This window comes from Mastomys coucha, unplaced genomic scaffold (genome assembly GCF_008632895.1).
Source record: "Mastomys coucha isolate ucsf_1 unplaced genomic scaffold, UCSF_Mcou_1 pScaffold23, whole genome shotgun sequence".
NCBI lineage: Eukaryota > Metazoa > Chordata > Mammalia > Rodentia > Muridae > Mastomys > Mastomys coucha.
The window spans coordinates 97,714,764-97,733,808 of NW_022196906.1; the positions used below are offsets into that span (position 1 = coordinate 97,714,764).

General features: G+C 42.7%; 1 protein-coding gene across 8 annotated transcripts in view; it reads left to right on the top strand.

The window, feature by feature from the left end:
• The window catches only part of Nphp3 (nephrocystin 3), a 46,565-nt gene extending 27,818 nt beyond the window's left edge, over positions 1 to 18,747 (top strand). For 5 of the 8 annotated variants that reach the window (XM_031346220.1, XM_031346222.1, XM_031346221.1 and 2 more), the window contains 12 exons: positions 3,455 to 3,593; positions 5,089 to 5,253; positions 6,687 to 6,781; positions 7,761 to 7,883; positions 9,399 to 9,585; positions 9,733 to 9,974; positions 11,426 to 11,501; positions 12,542 to 12,669; positions 13,470 to 13,710; positions 14,969 to 15,094; positions 15,535 to 15,650; positions 16,218 to 18,747. In XM_031346220.1, the coding sequence (XP_031202080.1) occupies positions 3,455 to 3,593; positions 5,089 to 5,253; positions 6,687 to 6,781; positions 7,761 to 7,883; positions 9,399 to 9,585; positions 9,733 to 9,974; positions 11,426 to 11,501; positions 12,542 to 12,669; positions 13,470 to 13,710; positions 14,969 to 15,094; positions 15,535 to 15,650; positions 16,218 to 16,398 (1,819 nt within the window). In that variant the 3' untranslated portion in view covers positions 16,399 to 18,747. Of the gene's footprint in view, positions 1 to 3,454; positions 3,594 to 5,088; positions 5,254 to 6,686; positions 6,782 to 7,760; positions 7,884 to 9,398; positions 9,586 to 9,732; positions 9,975 to 11,425; positions 11,502 to 12,541; positions 12,670 to 13,469; positions 13,711 to 14,948; positions 15,095 to 15,534; positions 15,651 to 16,217 lie in introns of those variants that run through there. The other 3 variants (XM_031346215.1, XM_031346218.1, XM_031346219.1) reach the window with 3 other exon arrangements.
• The last annotated feature ends 298 nt before the right edge of the window (positions 18,748 to 19,045 follow it).

Consider the following 19,045-nt stretch of genomic DNA (forward strand, 5'->3'; position numbering starts at 1 on the left):
CCTTATTTTCACACACCAAATCTAGCTTTCTTGTCTCTTATTCCCATGTTCTCACTTTGAACACCAAATCTGAAATGAAAAGAAAATCTTACAATTTAGTTTCCTGTGGCATGGCCTGCCCAGGCTCTCCTGTGTTGCCGTGGTAATAAAGTGAGTAAAGTACCTGGTGTGGTTCCTCTCCATACAACTGTATGGTCTTTACTGCAAGAACCCATCCTTCTCCTTTTATTAAACATAGATTCTTTTCTCACACGATATCAGCTGAATACAGTTCTCCCTCCCTCCACTCCTCCTGGTTCCTCACACGATGTCAGCTGAATACAGTTTTCCCCCCTCCACTCCTCCTGGTTCCTCACACGATGTCAGCTGAATACAGTTCTCCCTCCTCCACTCCTCCTGGTTCCTCTCCACCTCCCCTTCCATCCAGAATCACCCCCTTTCTATCTCTCATTAAAAAAGAACAACCTTCTAGGAGACAAAAACAAAATGCAGCAATATAAAATATAATAAGGTAAAATGAAAAGCCGCCATACCATCAAAAGTTGGACAAGCCAAGCCAACAGAAAAATAAAAGAGCTCCAAGAGAAGGCATGAGAATCAGAGGCCCACTGGTCCACCTATTCAGGAGTCCCATAAAAGTTCTAAGCTGAGCTGGGCAGTGGTGGAGCATGCCTTTAATCCCAGCACTACTTGGGAGGCAGAGGCAGGCAGATTTCTGGGACAGCCAGGGCTACACAGAGAAAACCTGTCTCAAAAAAAGAAAGAAAAAAAGGAAAAGAAAAAAAAATGTTCTAAGCTGGGAGCTATAGTTTATATGCCGAAGACCTGGTGCAGACTGATGCTGGCCCTGCGATTGGACGTCTGCTGTCACTTCTGTCTCTGAGTTCATATGACCTGTGTGTAGTTGTTTTAGGGGGTCTTGTTCTCCTAGTATCGCCCATTGCTTCCGACTCCCCCACTTCTTCTACCTTTTCTCTCATAGGGTCCCCTGAGCTCCGAGCAGAGGAATTTGATGGAGACACCTAGTTTAGAACTGTGTGTCCCAAGATCCCTCTCTGTGTAATGTCTGGCTGTGGGTCTCTGTATTTGTTCCCGTCTGCTTCAGGAAGAAGCCTCTCTGATGATGACTGAATAAGGCACCAATCTATGAGGATGGCAAAATAGAATTAAGAGATATTTTATTGTTTGCTTGTTTGTTTTGTAGACCAGTAGTATTTGGTTTTACCCTCGGTCTCTGACTATCTCGACTCTGGTTCTTGATCATCGGAGCAGTACCAGGTCTGACTTTCATGTCATGCAGTGGGCCTTAAGTCAAAACCGACATTGTTTGGTTACTCCCTCGAGGTTTATGCCACTATTGCCCTGGCATATGTTTTTTCTTGGCAGTCAAAGGTTTTGTGGTGGAGTGGTGTCTACTTTTCCCTTTTGATAGCTGGCAGAGTACCTTTCCATGCCATAGATGCTACAACATGGGGTTGAAGGCACCAGCTCGACCTCTCCATGTTCAATGAGTTACGTGAGTGTTGTCAAACAAACTGTTGTCTTGGCAAAAGCCTGGGTTGTTTGGAGATTTCCATGGAACCCTTTTGGCCAACAACTCAATTGGATGAATGCTGGCACCGGAAGCTTTGTTTAGAGATGAGAGATGGCGAGTGGGGGTTCTGCCTCCCTCATCATTTGGAGACTTCATTGGGATCACCTTCGTATATTATATAGAAAGTTTCCACTGCACTAGATTCCATACCACCCCTCAAATGCCCTTCAGTTCTGTCTTTTTCCCCCTCATTCCGTCACTCAATTCCTTCTCCCCTCTCCCATCTGATCCTCCCATTTTCTTCCATCTCCCACCCCCACCTTCAGGCTCCAGCCCACCCGTAAAATCTATTCTGTTTTCCTCTCCCAGGGAGATCCATGTGTCCTCCCTTGTCCCTCTGTGTCTAACCTCTCTGGATCTATGGATTATAGCTTGGCTATCATTTATTTAATGTCTAATATCCAGATATAAATGCATGCATACCACAATTATCTTTCTGGGTCTGGGTTACTTTACTCAGGATTTCTTTTTCTAGTTCCATCCATTTGCCTGGAAATTTCATGATGTGATTTTTTTAAGAGCTGAGTAATACTCCATTGTGTAAATGTACCACTATTTAAAAAAAAAAATCCATTCTTCTGTTCCAGTTTCTGGCTATTATGAATAAAGCAGCAATGAACATGGTTGAGCAAGTGTCCTTGTGGTGGGATGAAGTGTCCTTTGGGGATATGCCCAAGAGAGGCATAGCTGGATTGATTCTCATCTTTCTGAGGAACTGCCATACTGATTTCCGTAGTGGCTGTTCAGTTTTCACCCCCACCAGCAATGGAGGAGTGTTCCCTTGCTCCGCATCCTCGCCAGCATGAGCTGTCACTCATGTTTTTTTTTTTTTTTTACTCATTCTGACAGGTTTATGATGGACTCAAAGTAGTTTTGATTTGTATCTCCCTGATGTCTAAGGATGTTGAACATCTCTTTAAGTGATTTTCAGCCATTTGAGTTTCCTCTACTGAGAATTTTCTGTGTCGATCTGTACCCTTTTTTTTTTTTTTTTTTAAATTGGGCTATTTGGTTCTTCGATACCAAGTTTCTACAAGAATCTATCTTAAGAGGGACTGTGGACCATTTCTATATTTAAAAAAGAAACTTCTGTGTGGCAGAGTTTTAATACTGTATGCTTGGTTTGGTTTAGTCTTTCTGCTAAAGATTGGACCGAGGGCTGGGCGAGGGTGAGCACTCTGGGGCCAGGCTGCTTCCCCTGCTCCTGTCTGACGTCTGTGAACATGCGTGTATGTCACCTGTATTTACTCAGTTTATTTATTTTGCAATGCCTAGGCTGGGGCCTGTAGCGTTATGCTGCCAGGCCAATGCTGTGTCTCTGAGGTGGCTTCTCACTAAGTTGGGAGGCTGAGCTCACTCTGTACCCTAGGCAATTCTTAAACTTGGAATTTCGGAATGTTCCTGCCTTGGCCCCCCAGTAGCTAGGGCTGCACACTTGAACTACCAGCCCTGGCTTGCTTGCTGAATGTCTTTAGTTTACTAAATTTCTCTAGTTTGCCCTGGTGCTCTCAAAACCCTGGCTCCATACGATTTCGATATGCATGGCTAACAGAGCTTCTGCTTCTCCCCTGTATCCTGAAGGAGGTGGCGTGCTGGAGAGTAAGAGCCAACCCTCACTCGTTTTTATAGTCCACAATGAATACCAATTGCTTGACATAAATTAACTCTCAGCACGTGTTTATCGAGATGAATTAAATGATATAATTAACTAAATTGCTTCAGCAGCCTTAGAAAACTATCATCTTTCTGTATTTTTATTGAATTCCCATTATGAATTGTAGTGCAAAAATAGAGGTCAAATAGAGTCTTCACAGATATTGGCAGTCTGCATGAAATTCAGCCTGTTCTCAATTCCCACAGGGCCGGGAGAGCGGGCCACTTAGCTGGAACCCTCCATCAGTGCCTGCAGTGTCAGGATACAGTGGCACTGTACAGACTCGTTCTCCACCACGTCCGGGAGTCCATGCCAAGTGACAGGGATAAGGAGTGGATGACACAGGTGAAGTGAAGCCACAGCAGGACCCCTGGGGGCCTGTGTGCAGTCCTTGGAACGGAAGTTTAAATAAGCTGTAAGCATATGCAGGAGGCTGGAGCCAGAGCTTACAAGAACTCCTGGCGATGACGGAGATTTCTCTTCTCGTGGCTAGTCATTGTCTTAGCTCTTGTGTTTTATAAGACAGGCTCTTGCTCTTCAGCTCTGGCTGTCCTGCAGACCAGGCTGATCTAAAACTCACAGCAACCCTCATGGGCTGGACTTCTAAGTGCTGGGATTTCAGCTCGTCTCACTGTGCTTAATGTTTACTCCTTTTTAGATTGAGTTGTCGTCTTCCTCTTCTCCTCCTCCTCCTCCTCCTTCTTCGTCTTACACTTGTTTTCTTTTAGGATTCACCTTTTTAGTTAAGTTTAGTTTAAGTTGTTTTTTTTTAATTCTGTGCAAGCGTGTGTGTCTCTTGGGGTGCATATGCACATATGATTGCAGGTCCCCAGGAGGCCACAAGAAGGCTCTGGATACCCCAGAACGTGTGTTTGTGAGACTGATGGTGTGGGTGCAGGGGACTGAACCTGGCTCCTCTGGAAGAGCAGCAAATGCTTTTAGCCACGGAGCCATCTCCCCACTCCCAGGTTTTCCTTTTCTTATTGGTCTGAAGTCCTTCAGTGTTCATACTGAATACTACTTAGATGTCTTTTTCCTTTGTGCCTGGTCATCTATGGTAGTATTCATTTTTAAAAAAATTTATTTTAGTAAAAATCAAATTTACCAACAGTACTGGTCTGCTGTGTCTTTTAAAATTCTCTGCTGCTTTACTGGTCCCGTGTGGTGTGTGCTTGTGTGGTTTCCTTCAAACCCTTTTATAGCTTTGTGTGAGTCTTTAATTCATGTGGTTTTATTTTTGCGTATGTGAGGACAAACTGTCTACTTTTTAGCCTTCTGTCATGTGGCTATAGATTGCTATTTTTTATTAAATAATATATATTCTCCTCTGATTTGGAATGCCACCCGACAGCTATCAAGCTCACATGTACATGACTGCTGGTCTGTTTCTGTGTTCTTCTGTCAGGTCAGCTTTCCTTTTCCTTTTCTTTTTCTTTTCTTCTTTCCTTCTTTCCCATTGATAATTGTCTTAGAGCTTTAAGATGAAAGAAAAGCTTTGGCATTTTGTTGAGCAAAGTTGTCTTTTTCCCTTGTGTTTTGGCTAAGGTGTGTGTGTGTGTGTGTGTGTGTGTGTGTGTGTGTGTGTGTGTTCGCTCATGCACATTGCTGTGTATGTGATATCTGCATATATAGGTGTGTGTATGAGGGAATCTAATTACCAGTGTGTACGTGTGTAAAAGTCAGAAGCTGGGAGTAGGATGTCTTCCTCCATTGCTTCTCTACTTTTTTTCTTGAGACAAAGTCTGGATAAAACCTTAATTAGTGTTAAGGAGTTTTAGAAATTCTTGGCCGTGATTTCTGAAGTAGTCTATGGTCCCTGTGTGCTCTGTTCTCTGTCTAGATTCTCTGCCTCATCAATGTTAGTCACAATGGCGTGAATGAGTCAGAGCTGATGGAGCTGTATCCAGAGATGTCCTGGGCCTCTTTGACCTCCATCCTTCACAGTTTACACAAAATGCATCTGCTGACTTACAGTTGTGGCTTGCTCAGGTTTCAACATCTACAGGTAAATGTTATATATTAAATATTATTTCAAATATCTTTTTAATAAAAAGTATTTTTTTACTTATAAGTATCCACTGTAGAAATCCATGCTATATTCTACTATGCTATCTTAAACACTTCAGATGTTAACCTCAAAACCTAAAGTTTCCCATTAAAATTTATTTAGAGTGACTTTAAATTACATGTGAAGCCTGTCCAACACTGAGCATGTGTAGTGCTTTCGTGTGGCAGCTGTTACCCAAGATGCTTTAGTTTTAAATATCTGCTGTAATGTATTGTCTCTATAATTTTTTTTTTTTTTTTTTTTTTTTTTTTTTTTTTTTTTGGTTTTTCGAGACAAGGTTTCTCCATGTAGCTCTGGCTGTCCTGGACTTACTCTGTAGACCAGGCTGGCCTCGAACTCAGAAGTCCGCCTGCCTCTGCCTCCCAAGTGCTGGGATTAAAAGCATGCGCCACCACTGCCCGGCATTTGTCTCTATAATTAACAATAGTGTGTGATTCAGTTTTAATGAAAGGAGTTAGGCCCAGTAACACAGGCCTACCATCATCCCGGTACCTGGGAGGTGGAGGCAGGAGGGTCAGGAGTTCAAGACTAGCCTCTGCTATGCAGTCTAGCCTGGGCTGAATGAGATTGTGTCTCAAAACCCACAACAGTTATTAAGAGGAGCTAGGTGTGGTGGCACAAGCCTGCAGTCCTGGGAGGCTGAGGCAGGGGCTGAGTAGATCTGAGGCCAGCCTAGGCTACATAGCAAGAGGCAAGTCTCAAAAACTCAAAAGGGAAAAACTAAGAAAGTATCTGTGCTGTTACATGTTACACACATAGTGTTTTAAGCAAAATCAAAAAGGGAATTCCCTCCTAGGAATGCAAACAAGATGAGAGTCAACCTTTTTCATGGCCACTCTCCCTGGCTCAGGAGGGGCCTGCCCAGTGCTGGGTGAATTCTAAGTTGTACAGACTGTCCCAGGACACTGAAGAGACTGGGGATGGCCCTTGAAGGTGTCAGACTTTGCCGCGTGCCTCAGCCTTGTAAATCCTTAGAAAGGACTGGCTAGCACAATCCCTGTTTGGAGTAGTGCCATTACCAAGTCGTGTGTGAATCCTCTCACCCAAGGACACAGCACCCTCCCTGTCACTGTAGAATGCTTGTGCCTTCACAGCCATGCCCCTCTGTCACATACGACTCGGATATAATTTGCTCTTTTGAGTTACCTTTTCAAGGCGCTTTACAAAATTTTTTTTTAATTTTTTAAATTAAATTGTCATTTGAATTCTTGAACTAAGCTTATCACATCAATTTATCCTAAATTTTAAAATACTGTAGGGCTGATCCTTCTATGTAACTATAGAAATGAAAGAATCATACATTGCTTTTTGCAAATCCCCCGTCAGATGTATGACTTAATAGACTCGGCATTCCTTTCTTCCTCTTGCAGGCCTGGGAAACAGTGAGGCTGGAGTACATGGAGGACCCCGCCCTCGTTTCTTCATATAGGCAAAAGCTGATTAACTATTTTACCTCCCAGCTCAGGTATCAGCAATGCCTGCCCTGTTCTTTGGCTACACGCCCTGTCTTTGTGTTCCAGTTTCACTTCCTTTGCTTACACGTTGGCGTGTAAACTTGAGCCAGCTCAGGTGGCACATGCCTGTGATAGCAGTTACTAGGCAGACTGAGGCAGGAGGGTTGCAAGTTTAAAGTCTGTCTGGGCTACTGAGTGAGTTCAAGGCTAACCTACAAAGCTTAAAGAGATCTTCCCTATTTCAATATTAGACAGACAGACAGACAGACAGAGGGAGGGAAGGTAGCCCAATGCCTATGTAGCATATGCCAAACTGTGGATTTAATCCCATGTATATTAAAAAGAAAAAGTAAAACTTCAATTATTACTTGCAGGAATTTATCCTTTCTTTATCCCATATTAATATCAAGAACAAAATACCATTTTAAGGAAATATTTTGTTATGATGAAGGAGAAAGTTTAGATGGCATTGATACCAAATCAGTTTACTATCTTTATTTTTATTCCATTTAAATAATTAAAAATATTTATCACATGCACATTCTCTCTTCTCTCTCCCCTCCCTCTCTCTCTCTCTCTCTCCCTCTCTCTCTTTCTCTCTCTCTCTGACACACACACACATCTCTGTGTATGTATATTCAGGTCCTTTGAAGGTTGTTTTTGTTTTTGTGGTTTTGTTTGTTTGTGTATTTTTCTTTTTCCTTCCTTTGATGTTCTTAGCCTTTCACTCTCATAAGCCTTTCAGTGTTTCAATCCTCTATCTCCTTGCTCATATCAGCCTAGGGAAGAGTCTGGTCTAGAATATCAAGGACTTGTTTACCTCAGTGAGGATGGCAAATGTTTCTGGTATTGGCCTAGCTTGATTGGCTTTGGATTATACTAGAGTCAAAAATCGTGGTGAAATGTGTTTGTCTCCCTCCGGTGGTCTCCTGAAGCCATCAGAGGCCTCTGTTGCCAAAGGTCTCACTGTGTGGTCTCCTCCCTCTCCAGTCAGGACAGAGTGACCTGGAGAAGCGCAGATGAGCTCCCGTGGCTCTTCCAGCAGCAGGGAAGCAAACAGAAGCTGCACAGCTGCCTCCTCAACCTCTTCGTGTCTCAGAACCTTTACAAAAGGTCCACAGCTTCTTCTAGATCATCTCTCCCTGGAGGGACAGATTTAAACGGCTAGTTGTTTGACCTAACAACACTGGCAAACGGAATTGCTTTAATATTTAAAATCAGAGTAGTCTCAGGAGCACCAGAAATACAAACAATGGGGAGTGGGGGATTCTGTGACAGTTTATACATTGTCGTGAGATTTTCTTTGTCCAGGGGGAAAGTATATTGCTGCTTTTCAAAAATCAGCTAGAATGATCCCAGGACAACATTATACCTGATTCTTACATTTAAGCAGATTTTAAGCTGTGCAGAGAAATTATTCCTAACCTCAGCTTCTCAGGGCTGCCAGGTCTCTCACAAGTGTCACTTCTAAGCAGATTCTAGGCTCCCAGTGGAATCTGACTGCTGTTAAAGTAAACATTGTTCTACAGTGTTACTTCTGTTGCCTCCTTAGATACATCTCACCTACTATGCGGCAGGAAGGATTTTTTTGTTTGTTTTCTGCCTCACTTAGAAATTTAGAAGTAGCTGGGCAGTGGTGGCACAGGCCTTTAATCCCAGCACTTGGGAGGCAGAGGCAGGCGGATTTCGGAGTTCAACACCAGCCAGGTCTACAGAGTGAGTTCCAGGACAGCCAGGGCTACACAGAGAAACCCTGTCTCGGAAAACCAAAAAAAAAAAAAAAAAAAAAAAAAAAAAAAAAAAAAAAAAAAAAAAAAAAAAAAAAAAAAAAAAAAAAAAAAAAAAAAAGAAAGAAAGAAAGAAAGGAAGGAAGGAAGGAATTTAGAAATAGGTCTATAATTTGATTTGCCCCTGAGCAGATGCTCACAAATTTCATTGTTGGACCTGCTTGTGAGTCCTGTGGATTCACATTTGGCCTTTCAGCGTGGCATCTCTCTCACCTCCGTTTCCCTCCACTTCCTCGGGGCAGTCACGAGGTGGATATGCTGTGGGAGCTGACCTGTTTTCGCTAGTTTCTGCTACTTTATTCCCATCATTTAAAATGATGGGAGCTGAGCTAACTTCAGTATAAAATATCCTCCAGGGATTCCAGTGACTAAGCAAGATCTTAGCCACAGCTGCCAGCACGGCTAAGGCCTTCCCGAGTGCTATGCACTCAGACAGCAGGTGGCGCTGGTCCCCCTTCTGTACAAACAGCGGTGAGAGGTCAGCCTGCTGCGGGACACTGCTGCAGACGCTGAAGCCAGAGCCCTGGGATGGATGGCAGTGTAAGCTGGCCTCACTGTCCCCGTGCAATACTTGCCTCTGCATAAACTGCCTACAGCTCCGTAGGAAGGAATTCCGGCATTTTCATTTGCTGTAGGGTTTTTTTTTTGTTTTTTTGTTTTTGTTTTTGTTTTTGTTTTTTTTCTGTCCTGGAACTCACTCTGTAGACCAGGCAGGCCTCGAACTCTGAAATCCGCCTGCCTCTGCCTCCCAACTGCTGGGATTAAAGGCGTGCGCCACACTGCCCGGTCTTGCTGTGGGTTTTAATGTTTTCCACCAAGTTAACCTTGTCTGTTGGAACAGAGGACACTTCGCCGAGTTGCTGAGTTATTGGCAGTTTGTGGGCAAAGACAAAGGTGCCATGGCGACCGAGTACTTTGAGTCACTGAAGCAGTATGAGAACTGCGAAGGCGAGGAAAACATGCTGTGCCTGGCCGACCTGTATGAAACCCTCGGCCGGTTTCTGAAGGACTTAGGACTTCTCAGTCAGGTAACCTCAATGGGCCAAAGGCAGGATGGCTCCGCGTGTTTCCGCGTCTCTCCTCCCAGGACGGGAGGTTTTTCCGTTTGTGGGCGCTGAGATACGTGGTGTTGAAGTGCTGCGTTTGATCAGCCTCTCTGGCACCCTTGTTCCCAGGCCGTGGTGCCTCTGCAGAGGTCCCTAGAAATCCGGGAGACTGCCTTAGATCCCGACCACCCGAGAGTAGCCCAGTCTCTCCACCAGCTGGCCGGCGTGTACGTGCAGTGGAAGAAGTTCGGCGATGCCGAGCAGCTGTACAAACAGGCCTTGGAGATCTCGGAAAACGCTTACGGGGCCGACCATCCGCACGCTGCTCGCGAACTGGAGGCGCTCGCGACTTTGTACCACAAACAAAATAAGTAAGTCTTAGATGACTCACCCTCGGATCTCACGAAGCAAGTGGGTATTTCTAACGCATGGAAGTGGTAGGCTTGGCTTTGGGGCAGTTTATCTTCCTTATCCTCCGCATCATGGTCAGATGGTATTTCCTGGTCTGCATGCGGTACATACACAAAGAAAATTAAAATTCCCGGGTTTTTTTTCTTTTCTTTTTTATTGAACATGCATGAAAGATAGAGCATGAGGTTTGAAGTGATATACTTTGAGCTCTCCCACCAGGCTTCCTCACTGTAATGCTGAGCAATATTCCCACTAGAGGGACCACGAGCCATTCTTAGTCGCCGAGGCCAGTTTGGCAAGAAGTTGTTTGTTTGTTATAAAGATTTATTTATTTACTTTATGTGTGTGAGTACATTGTAGCTGTACTCATTATAGCTGTGAGCCATCAAGTGGTTGCTGGGAATTGAACTTAGTACAGCCCCACTCCCTCCGGCCGGCTGGCTCCTGCGTAAAATACACTGTAAGCTGCCTTCAGACCAGAAGAGGGAATCAGATCTCATCACGGATGGTTGTGAGCCACCATGTGGTTGCTGGGATCCGAACTCAGGACCTTCAGAAGAGCGGTCGGAGCTCTTACCCGCTGAGCCATCTCGCCAGCTCATGGCAAGAAGCTTTTATTGGCTCCCAGCCACGTTTTTTATTTGCATATTGTCACCGGAAGATTTTCTTAGTTTTGACAGAGACCACAAGAGCCCACAAAGCCTAAACTATCAACTACACACCATTTGTAGGCGGCGTTGGCTGCTCCACAGTGCAATGAAAAGGCTTTCAAAGCGAGGGCATACTTCAGCAACAGGGCCTTTGCCTAGCTTGTGTATGGCCCTGGGTGTGGTCCCTGATACCATGTGAGGAAGACAACACACTTTTTTTGCTCTTGTACTTACTGGGCGCCCACTGAGTGAGCTCTCCTCCACTCTCAGAAATCCTTTCTCTCCCTCCCCCACTTTCTTTTTTTCACTTCTGTAGGTATTGGTTCGCATGAATTTTGCCTAGGTTTTTGCATTTATAGCTAACCAAAAATGAGCCTGTCCAGATAAAGATGCCCACTGCAAACTAACCGCTGGGATGTTCATGGGGCTCACTGCTAGAGACTCCAGCTGCATGAAATCAATTTAAAACAGTGACGTGTGAGCTTTCTAGAGGGCCATGTGGGTTTCCTCAGAGGCTTTGAACTCCGTGAGAAACCACTAGACTCCTGTTGAATTTGACAGTCAGAACCACTGTGCACTATATCAATGTTTGTTTCTCCCTGAATCCTTTCTGAATCATGACCATTCATCCTCTCTCTTCTCTCTCTCTCTCTCTCTCTCTCTCTCTCTCTCTCTCTCTCTCTCTCCTCCTTCCCTCTCTCCTTCTCCTCTCCCTCCATCCTCCCTCCTCTCACCCTCTCTTTCTCTCATTTTTTTTAAAGGTATGAACAAGCTGAACATTTTAGGAAAAAATCAGTTGTAATTCGTCAGCAAGCCACAAGGCGAAAAGGCAGCCTGGTAAGGAGAGTCTGTGCCTGTTGCCTCCTGAACCTGAGGGGGGATGAGGTCTGAATGTCATGAGCACATAGACCTTGCACTGGAGCACTTCAGGTTTTAAGTGACTTCTAGAAAGGCACTGGTTGGCATCTTCCTTTTATATATAATCACAGTTTGAGAGAGCTATTGCTGATCAGTGCAACCCAGAGAGCTTTTAAATTCTAAAGCTCAGCTGAAGGTGCACTCGGCAAGGCGCTGTTTCAGGCTCCTGTGATGCTTCTCTGCGAAGAGTTAGGAAAGGACATAAGAGTCTACTAACATCTTCTGTGAGGTTCAGGTAGGGAAGAACTGTTTTCCTTAAGCAGGCATTTCAAATGTTTCTAAGTTGCTGATAAAGGCTCACTAAGTCTCTGTCCGTGGGACTGAGGTGGTCAGTTGGTACAGTGCCTGGTTCACAAGCACGAGGGTCTGAGTTAGATCCCCAGGCCCCACACTAATTAAAAAAAAAAAAAAAAAAAAAAAAAAAAAAAAAAGCCGCCATGCTGACACGCTTAGAATCCCAGCACTGGGGAAGTACAAACTGGGGGATCCCTGTGACTTTCCTAGCATCCTTGGTGACCCCCAGTTTCCCATTGTGAAAATAAGGTGCGTAGCAGCTGAGGCTCAACACCGGAAGTTGCCCTCTGGCTTCCACATGCACCTGTGTGCACACATGCATGATTATAAAACAATAAATATAAGTTGCTCTATACAGAAGGACCTGATGTGCATGTGTGCAGCGGGAGTCAAAGATCAGTAAGCTAGGTCCTAGTCTTTTTTTTGAAGTACTTTGACATATACCATGCTAAAATATATCATGACCGTGTTCACAAAATAGTGCTTAATGAATTTGTGAACATGGTCCCATGTAGAAATAGACACACATGCTCCTCATAAATGTTATAGTCAGTGTGTTACGTAAAACAACTGCTTTCTGGATTAAAGAGAAAGGCTGTTGTCAGGACAATAGGTACCTCCAGAGCTGAGGCTGCTGCTCAGTGGTTGTGTTTCTGTCTCTGCAGTACGGGTTTGCCCTACTGCGCAGGCGTGCTCTGCAGTTGGAAGAGCTCACCTTAGGCAAGGACAAGCCTGAGAACGCCCGCACCCTCAACGAGCTGGGCGTCCTCTACTACCTTCAAAACAATCTCGAGTGAGTACCGCGGCATTCCTGATGAGATTCACAACGAGGATCCACTGTGTCTCTTTGGTGGGAAGCTGTCTTACCTGTCTGGCAAGTCTGAGGTTGGGGGAAAAAAAAAAAAACTCTGCCAATTTCCTGTTTGGTTTGGGTTATGAACATTCACACACTTAATGCTGTGTTTCCACTTCCTTTCCACGTTGCTTCTGAAGCTAAGCGTTACTCGGCAGCTTCCCTAGCACGGCCTTCATAGTTATAGAAATCAGTTAATGTGGACATTATTATACCTGAGACCCACGGAAGCAACTTCAGGCCGGAGAGAAGCTAGTAGAGTTCGCGGGCAGCAGCGGCTTTCACCCTTTGGTTTACTTAGAAAAGACATCGCGTCTCTGTTCCCGCTGTCTGAAAAACAAGTGCATTTAGGTTTCAGAAAAATGCAACACCTTTCTCATGTTTCCCCTAAGTTCCTTTTACCAGCAATTATTTGGTAACGACTCCTAAGGGGGAAAGAACGAATGCCTACGCCTTCCATTCGGCGCAGTCTGACCACTGGAAAGGCCTTAGAAGGCTCTTTCCAAAAATAGCTGTGGGTTTCTCATTTAGAAGAAATGAAGTTGAGAACCGAGCAATCTCGCAAATGTGTCATGGGAAGCGAAGGAAGGAGGAGGGTGAGATAAGGGGGCTTTGCTCTGAACCCTTCACGTCAGTGTGGCTAGGCATAAAACCGTTTCTGTTCTGCACATCCCTAAGGGCTTAGGACTCTGACCTCTAGAGAATACATTGCTTAAGGCATTTTGGGGTTTTGCACCCAGGACAGCAGAGCAGTTTCTGAAGCGCTCCTTGGAAATGAGGGAGCGGGTTCTGGGGCCAGACCATCCAGACTGCGCACAGTCCCTGAATAACTTGGCAGCTCTTTGCAATGAAAAGAAGCAGTACGAGAAAGCAGAGGAGCTGTACGAACGAGCCCTGGACATCCGGAGGCGAGCACTGGCTCCTGACCACCCTTCCCTGGCCTACACAGTGAAGCATCTTGCAATTCTGTATAAGAAAACGGTAAGTACACCTCTCCGTGTCCATGTGCTTTACGATGTACAGGAGAGGCTGTAACTGGAGAGGCCGTAACTACTGCCAGCCGCTTACTGTATTAGTACACCTCAGCGTGTCTGTGTGCTTTAAGATGTGCGGGAGAGGCTGTGACTGCTGCCAGCCGTTACTGTATTGCCTGATGGGAAGTTATTGCAGGTGAGCTTTTAAAATAAATTATTTAATTTCTAACAAATGAGAATATGACGGTATTCAAACACTGATTTGGTTTTCTGAAAATACATTCCAACTACAAATCCAGCATCAACATTGCGAATGAGTTCCTTTCAAACATAACCCATTTTGTCAAGATTATGAATGGGATCTTTTTTATATAGTATATCAGGAATTTTCAAATTCCCCTTACTGTACTTGCTGTTAACCAAAACACACCAAACCACCTAGTGGCCAGGGCTGTAGAAAGTGCCTTATTTATTTATTTATTTATTTTACAAAATTGACATTTTATTTCACTCTTCTCTTACTTTGTCTACAATTAAATATCAGCTCTTTGCCATGGGAGTAAAATTTAGATTCTTCTGTCTGTTAAAAAAAAAAAATGGAAGGTCATATGTAAGAAGGGAGCATGCTGTTCTTTCAGGCCAGCTTCTCAGAAGAAATCATAAAGAAACTCCCGAGGGGACTTGGCAGTTGGCGGGACATGATTTTATTTTGATGCCTCCCTGAGTTAAGAAAAACAGTAGATCTATACAACTGGACTTTTCTTTTACTGGAAGCACTGGATGAGCAAATAAAGTGCAAACTATCTTTCCAAATTATCAGATAATCTTTGTGTTTCCCAACAGCTTCATTTAAATGTTATATTGGATTTTCTGTTGCCTTTAGGCATGATGAGCTATAGAAAATGCTTCTGAGAATTCAGGATGTTCCTTCACATGTTTTCTCATCTATCTGTCAGGAAAAGAAACTTTGGTTGGATTTTTGGCTTATACAAACAGATAAGCCAGAAAGTAGAAACAATTGTTTCTGATTAATAGTAGAAACTCTTTTCCAGACTCAAATATAAACAGTCTCTGGTCTTTTAAAGGCTCTCAACTAAATAAAGAGTTAGGAACTGTTCATACAAATAAACGTTTTTGAAATAAAAAAAAAGAAAAAAGAAAATGCTTCTGCAACTTTATGTAATATATTTTATTTCTGGAGAAGGGTCTGGTTAGATGGTATTTATTGCTTTAATATTTTGTTAGATTATGCTTTTGTTTTTAAGGGAAGAGTTGACAAAGCTGTACCTCTGTATGAATTGGCTGTTGAAATTCGGCAGAAATCCTTTGGCCCAAAGCACCCCAGTGTAGCTACTGCCTTGGTGAACTTGGCAGTCCTTCATAGCCAAATGGCAAGTATCTACATTTCAACTGTTTACAAATGAATGATCTGAATGTAATATATATATATATATATATATATATATATATATACACATATATATATAACATGTAGATTACCTCATATATTATTTATAATGTATATATTTTATATATGGATAAATGTGAATTAATGGCATAGTACACAGTAAGCAGACTTGTGCTTATGTTATAGAATCGAGTCGGATTGTTCCTAAGCCATGTCTAAAACTTAAAGAGTTTTTACCTTTTGTTATTCTGCTTCTCTAGTTATGGTTATCCATAAAATAATGTTTTCTTGCATCTCTTAGAAGGATATTAAGGTTTTCAAAGTGCTTATCAAAGTATGTCAGAGCAGTATAGCATACATTACTAATAATTTTAGACACACTGTGTGTTAAGTGAGCACTGTTACTTTTTTTTTTTAAATAAGAAAAATCACAGTGAAGCCTTGCCACTATATGAAAGAGCATTAAAGATTTATGAAGATAGCTTGGGGCGGATGCATCCTCGAGTTGGAGAAACTTTAAAAAATTTAGCTGTGCTCAGGTAAGAACTTTTCTCACCTATCATAATATTTAATAGCTTTGACTCAGCACAGAACAGCATAAAATGTTTATCCCTGAAAATAGTCTTCCTTGAAGTGAGGGTAGTTGCTTTGGTCTCGTGTGCTTTGTGTCCTCAAGCAGAAAGAAGACAGGCTTACTTTTTGGAAGTGTGTATCACGGCCAATAGTGAAGATGCTTACTGCCTATGGGGTGACGGTTACATACTGACCTCAGAGCTGACATTTAGGTGTGTGTAGGTGAGTTAGGTCACTCCTCTGTGTTCATCTCGGAATGCAGGTGATAACAACACTTAGCATTTTTACCAAACCCATGACAACATGGTTTTAATGGTGCCCATAGGAGAGACAGAAAATTCCACATTACAGACAGAAGAGTTTGCGAACTCTGGCTAACTGGTCTACCTGAGTAAATATATTAGAGGAGAAAGCAGAGTGCAGTGGGAATGGCAAATTAGTTGCAACTTGTTTTTCTGTATCTTAGATGGCTACTTAGAAGCAAGAACTTCTTGTTAATAGCAGTCCATGTCTCATGTTTTTTCCTCTCAAAGCTATGAAGAAGGGAATTTTGAAAAGGCTGCTGAACTATACAAAAGGGCAATGGAAATAAAAGAAGCAGAGACATCACTTTTGGGTGGAAAAGCTCCTTCAAGGCAGTCATCAAGTGGAGACACATTTCTCTTTAAAACAACTCATTCTCCTAACGCCTTCCTTCCCCAAGGACAAAGCTAACTGCCAATTCTTTGACAGAATACTTCAGGCTAAAACAGCTAAACATCTGGAACATTCTAACTCAAAACTTAATGTTTTTAAAGAAAATCATTTTTTTCCAACTTAGTGTTATTTAACTGGCATTTGTTTGAAGTTGTATTGGATTACATTGAATTGTGTCAAGTTTGAATTGATTAAAGAACCTGTCTCCTATGGGATGAGATCCAGAATGAAGACATCATCACTCAGTGGCATGAGGAGTGGCTTGGTCTCTACAACAAGAGCTGGCGGGATCCCATGGTTTAAGAAATCCACAGTTCTTTTTCTCCCTTAGCTCTGCCATTCATCGTCTGTTCCTAGAAGGGCTCTGAGCCAGTTCTCTACCTCCAAGAACTTTCAAGGGCTAAAAGGATGTTTATGAAAATTCTGTACAGTCTTAAGTGAAACGAACTAGATAGGAATTCTTGTTTGTTTTTCCTTTTTCTGGGTTTGTGTGTAAGGATGCATATACATGCACACACACATGCATATACAAGTGGAGGTCAAAGGTCAGCCTTGGGTTCATTCCTCAGGTGCTGTCCACCTTGACTTTTTTTTTTTTTTTTTCTTTTTTGAGACAGGATCTCAATGACCTGGTGCTCATTTAACTAGTCTGACTGGCCGTCCACATCCTAGTAACCTATACTCCTGCCTCCATCTCCTAAGACAGGATTACAAGCTTCCATCTCTACCCCCAGGTCTCCAAAGTGGGTTCTGGGTGTTGAACTTGGGTCCTTATGCTTACATGGCAGACACTTTACCAACTGAGCTGTCTCCCTAGCCTCTCACTGTATTGTGAATCTCTGTAGCTCAGGGCAACCATGAACTCTTGATCATCCCTCCTGAGTGCTAGGACCACAGGTGCATCCCACCATAGCTGGCTTTGCTTTTGAGCCTTCGTTTTCCCTAAGCTGATTTAGCCAGCCTCTGCTCTCTATGCCGTCTCCAGGAAGTTGATCACCGCGCTATGCTGTAGTGTCTGATGACATGCATGCCACCACAGGTGTCAGGCTCTTTACCGTTCTGATCTTTCTTATTGTGGTACAGGTCTGAAAATCCAGCTACTCATGGGCTGAGGTAGGAGGTTCTCAAGGTCAGTACCAGCTTAGAGTATGGGGTGAGTTCAAGGCCAGCCTGGGCACCTTAGAGAGACCTTGTCACAAAATAAGGAAATAGAGCTGAAGACACAGCAATAGTATGCATTGGGCCCTGGTTTAGTCCTCAGCACACACACACACATAAAAAGCCATGACAAATCCATTTTCTTTTGTAAATGGTTGAAATCAATCTTGCTTTACCTCAATTAGTTGTTTTTATACTGGAAATTAAGTATTTTTATAGACTTTGTAAATATTGCCATAAAAGTTTTATAGACTTTTAAAATATTTAGATAGTTTTTATTTGTATATTTATAGTAAAATATTCAGTGATTTTAAATCTTATAAGATCTCAATATGTATTATTGTAAAAATGACAGGGATTAAAAAATGTTTGTTTTAAAATAAAAGTGCAATTGCAAGTTCTGTTTTGCATTCTGTATTAAAGGGCTATTTTGCATAATTAAGAATAATCATTGAACATGTTTCAGGAGACTTGAATATTGGTCATGTTTACTCAGTAGTTTGTTCACCTTGAAGAACTCTGGTGACCTCAGGGTATGTCCAGTGTCACCCAACTCCTGGGGGATGCAGAAGCCAGTCATCACCAGCCAGAACTTACAATTCAGACTTGGAGGTTCTTCCCTTAGCCCACTCAGAAGCAGCCAGAGAGCTAGGCGGCTGGCCAGGTCCTTCCTGCCAAGGCTTTGAGTCTGGGAAGCATTGCTAAGGTCTACGTACTACTATAGAAAGTTAAATTAGACAGGAAGTGGCAAAATAAGCTTTCTTCCACCCTTTGGGAGAGGGAGGCTCAGAGGAAATAAAAAGCTAAAATATGACCATAACCCATCTTTGGTGTTTGCCCCCTCTGAAAGGTACAAATAACAGAATTCATGAACATATTAGACATTGATTTTTGCAACTAATATATCGAAGCTTAAACTCTATTTCATGACTAATGTAATACACTAAAAGTATAGTATTAACCATATTTTAAAAAACTTTAAATAATCTGTAACCAGTACTCTAAAAGACTCTTCAAATAAACCTATTCTTTGTTTTTCTAAACTTTAGATTCAAGAACTATACAAAATATTTTAGAAACTGCAGTGTTATTTAATTGACTTTATGGTACAAATTATAACAGTGGCCACTAAATTATATATTTCTTTTTTCTCTAAATTATATATTCAAATTTAGTACATAATAAAATCATTATTTTATCCATTTATTGCACTAACAGTGTGTTCCTTGCCTTTATGAGAATGCTAAGAGCAACTGCAACATTTGTATGTAGATGTGTGATTCTCAAGCAGTATGATACGCTCACATTAGCAGATATTGGTGTTCCTCATAGATGTGATCCTCAGATTGTGTTCATGTTAACATGCACCCCACACACAAGCAAAATGGTAATATTCAGACAAGTCCCTCAATAATAACTGGCAGGAACCAAATTTTGCTCTAACATGTCTTCAGTGCTTTACAGGGGGATTATGACCTCTGGCGAGGTCAACGCTTCTCTGACATAA